Below are 4,419 nucleotides of genomic sequence, written 5' to 3'. Positions count from 1 at the left end.
TAGGGCATATTTCCTTCAGTCTCCCACTTGCACTAGAGTCAATAATCTAGTTCACATCGCCATGTGATTTAACATCAATAGTTCACATCACCATGTGATTAACACCCATAGTTCACATCGTCATGTGATCAACACCCAAAGGGTTTACTAGAGTCAGTAATCTAGTTCACATCGCTATGTGATTAACACCCAAAGAGTACTAAGGTGTGATCATGTTTTGCCTGTGAGATAATTTTAGTCAACAGGTCTGTCACATTCAGATCCATAAGTATTTTGCAAATTTCTATGTCTACAATGCTCTGCACGAAGCTACTCTAGCTAATTTCTCCCACTTTCAATATGTATCTAGACTGAGACTTAGAGTCATCTAGATTAGTGTCAAAACTTGCATCGACGTAACCCTTTACGACGAACCTTTTGTCACTTCCATAATCTAGAAACATATCCTTATTCCACTAAGGATAATTTTGACCGCTGTCCAGTGATCTACTCCTAGATCACTATTGTACTCCCTTGCCAAAATCAGTGTAGGGTATACAATAGATCTGGTACATAGCATGGCATACTTTATAGAACCAGGAGCCGGAAGCCGGAGCATCCGCCCAAGCAGAAGCTAGCCAGGACCAAACCCATGGACAAGCTCCACCACCACCACCTCCCCCGAACATGGACATGGCTCAGCTTCTCCAAGCCTTCCGAGAGGAACGCCAAGCCAACATCGCAGCCCTCCAGATGATTGCTCAAGCTGTCACCAACAACCGCCAGCCAACGGGGAACGGCAATGGACGTTCCACGTTGGCGGAGTTCAAGAAGCATGCACCACCAACCTTCATCGAGACTGCTGAACCCCTGGAAGCAGACGACTGGGTCCACACCATTGAGGACTTGCTGGAACTAGTTGGCTGTACTGAAGACCACGAGAAGGTGGCTTATGCGCCCACTGTCTCGGGGGAACTGCTAGAGCTTGGTGGGATGGATTCAAGGTCATGGATGCTGGGCAAGCCATCACTTGGAATGACTTCAAGGCAGAATTCCACAAGGCCCATATTCCTTCCGGAATCATGGCTATTAAGAAGCGTGAGTTCCGAGCTCTGAAGCAAGGAAGTGGCACCGTCAAGGAGTACATGCAGAAGTTCAGTGTTCTGTCAAGGTACGCCCCTGAAGATGTCAGCACTGATGCTGCCAAAAGGGAGCGCTTCATGGAAGGCCTCAATCAGACTCTACAGTACTCGCTTGTCGTGTGTGACTGCCCAACCTTCCCTGACCTAGTGAACAAAGCACTCATGCTTGAAGACAAGTGGAGTGCTCTGGAAGACACTCACAAGCGCAAGATGATCAGCAAGGGAAGTTCCAATAACCAAAAGCCTCGCCCGTGGCAACCAGCCCCTGTCAGGCGAATCTATTAGCAGCCAAGAGCTCCCGCACCCCGCACCAACTATCAGCCTCAGTAGTATGCCAACCCCATGCCAGCTTTCAACAACCCCAATAACAGTGGTGGCCACAAGATCAACAACCCAAACCAAGTCACTTGCTTTGGATGTGGTCAGTCCGGACACATCTCAAAGGTGTGCCCCAACAAGAAGCTCGATGCCCCGCACCCCAATGCGCAGAACCCAGGACAAGGCCGCGGAATGCCACCAAGGAACCAAGCTCCCGCAACCCGCCCAACAATGGCAAGGGGCGTGTGAATCACGTCACTTCAGAAGAAGCTCAGGAAGACCCAGACGTCGTGCTGGGTATGTTCCTTGTCAACTCAGCACTTGCAACTGTCTTGTTTTGTTCTGGAGCCACACATTCATTTGTCACCCAAAAGTTTGCATTAAAAAGTGGCATGACCCCTACACCCCAGAATAATCCCATGGTGGTACAAACCCCTGTAGCAGAAATGAGAGCCAAGATAGGATGTAAAGGAGTCGGTATCATCATTAATGGGGTAGAATTCCTAGCAGACCTTATCGTCCTGAGATCACAAGGCTTGGATGTGATCTTAGGAATGGATTGGCTCATCAAGCACCAAGGCTTGTTAGATTGTGCCAACCGGACTGTCACCGTGACCAATGACCAAGGAGTCGAAGTCAAGTTTACCCCCAACCCCTCCTCTGCTCAAGTCACCCAAGTCAACTGTCTGAATGAAGTTGGATTGGAGCAAGTGTCGGTAGTATGCGAGTACCCCGATGTCTTTCCGGATGAGTGATACGTCTCCAACGTATCTATAATTTTTCATTGTTCCATGCTATTATATTATCTGTTTTGGATGTTTAATGGGCTTTATTATGCACTTTTATATTATTTTTGGGACTAACCTACTAACCAAAGGCCCAGTGCAAATTGCTGTTTTTTGCCTATTTTAGTGTTTCACAGAAAAGGAATATCAAACGGAATCCAAACGGAATGAAACCTTCGGGAGAGTTATTTTTGGAACAAACGCAATCCAGGAGACTTGGAGTGGACGTCAAGGAAGAAACGAGGAGGCCACGAGGTAGGGAGGCGCGCCCAGGGGTATGCATGCTCCCACCCTCGTGGGCCCCTCGTGGTTCCATCGAACTACTTCTTTCGCCTATATATACTCATATACCACAAAAATATTCGGGAGCACCACGAAACCCTATTTCCACCGCCGCAACCTTCTGTACCCATGAGATCCCATCTTGGAGCCTTTTCCGGCGCTTCGCCGGAGGGGGAATCGATCATGGAGGGCTTCTACATCAACACCATAGCCTCTTCGATGATGTGTGAGTAGTTTACCACAGACCTTCGGGTCCATAGTTATTAGCTAGATGGCTTCTTCTCTCTCTTTGGATCTCAATACAAAGTTCTCCTCGATTCTCTTGGAGATCTATTTGATGTAATTCTTTTTGCGATGTGTTTGTCAAGATCCGGTGAATTGCGGGTTTATCATCAAGATTATCTATGAACAATATTTGGTTCTTCTTTGAATTCTTATATGTATGATTTGATATCTTTGCAAGTATCTTCGAATTATCAGTTTGGTTTGGCCTACTAGATTGATCTTTCTTGCAATGAGAGAAGTGCTTAGCTTTGGGTTCAATCTTGCGGTGTCCTTTCCCAGTGACAACAGGGGCAGCAATGCACATATTGTATTGTTTCCATCGAGGATAAAAAAATGGGGTTTATATCATATTGCTTGATTTTATCCCTCTGCATCATGTCATCTTGCCTAATGCGTTACCCTGTTCTTATGAACTTAATACTCTAGATGCATGCTGGATAGCGGTCGATGTGTGGAGTAATAGTAGTAGATGCAGAATCGTTTCGGTCTACTTGTCGCGGACGTGTTGCCTATATACATGATCATGCCTAGATATTCTCATAACTATGCGCCTTTCTATCAATTGCTCGACAGTAATTTGTTCACCCACCGTAGATTATGCTATCTTGAGAGAAGCCACTAGTGAAACCTATGGCCCCCGGGTCTATTTTCCATCATATAAGTTTCCGATCTATTTTATTTTGCAATATTTACTTTCCAATCTATATCATAAAAATACCAAAAATATTTATCTTATTATCTCTATCAGATCTCACTTTTGCAAGTGGCCGTGAAGGGATTGACAACCCCTTTATCGCATTGGTTGCAAGGTTCTTATTTGTTTGTGCAGGTACAAGGCGACTTGCGTGTAACCTCCTACTGGATTGATACCTTGGTTCTCAAAAACTGAGGGAAATACTTACGCTACTTTGCTGCATCACCCTTTCCTCTTTAAGGGAAAACCAACGCATGCTCAAGAGGCAGCAAGAAGGATTTCTGGCGCCGTTGCCGGGGTGGCTTACGCCAAGTCAAGTCAAGATTTGATCTCCCAGCAACTAGCCATTTCTGGCGCCGTTGCCGGGGAGATCTACGCACAAGTCAAGACATACCAAGTACCCATCACAAACTCTTATCCCTCGCATTACATTACTTGCCATTTGCCTCTCATTTTCCTCTCCCCCACTTCACCTTTGCCGTTTTATTCGCCCTCTTTTTCCATTCGTCTCTTTTCGCTTGCTTCTTGTTTGCTTGTGTGTTGGATTGTTTGTCACGATGGCTCAAGACAATACTAAATTGTGTGACTTTTCCAATACCAACAACAATGATTTTCTTAGCACTCCGATTGCTCCTATTACCGATGCTGAATCTTGTGAAATTAATGCTGCTTTGCGGAATCTTGTTATGAAAGATCAATTCTCTGGCCTTCCTATTGAAGATGCTGCTACCCATCTAAACAACTTTGTTGATTTGTGTGATATGCAAAAGAAGAAAGATGTGGATAATGATATTGTTAAATTGAATCTATTTCCGTTTTCGCTTAGAGATCGTGCTAAAACTTGGTTTTCGTCTTTGCCTAAAAATAGTATTGATTCATGGAATAAGTGCAAAGATGCTTTTATCTCTAAGTACTTTCCTCCCGCTAAGATCAT

At 45.2% G+C, this 4,419-nt stretch overlaps 1 protein-coding gene across 1 annotated transcript; it reads left to right on the top strand.

Annotated features, from left to right (window-relative positions):
- Positions 1–666: 666 nt before the first annotated feature.
- On the top strand, positions 667–1,406 carry LOC141027647 (uncharacterized). The gene is made up of 2 exons (XM_073504794.1): positions 667–924; positions 984–1,406. The coding sequence occupies exons 1-2, from the start codon at positions 667–669 to the stop codon at positions 1,404–1,406; spliced, it is 681 nt and encodes a 226-aa protein (XP_073360895.1).
- The last annotated feature ends 3,013 nt before the right edge of the window (positions 1,407–4,419 follow it).

Source organism: Aegilops tauschii, chromosome 1 (assembly GCF_002575655.3).
Source record: "Aegilops tauschii subsp. strangulata cultivar AL8/78 chromosome 1, Aet v6.0, whole genome shotgun sequence".
Taxonomy (NCBI): Eukaryota; Viridiplantae; Streptophyta; class Magnoliopsida; order Poales; family Poaceae; genus Aegilops; species Aegilops tauschii.
This window is presented reverse-complemented; position numbering and strand designations above follow the sequence as displayed.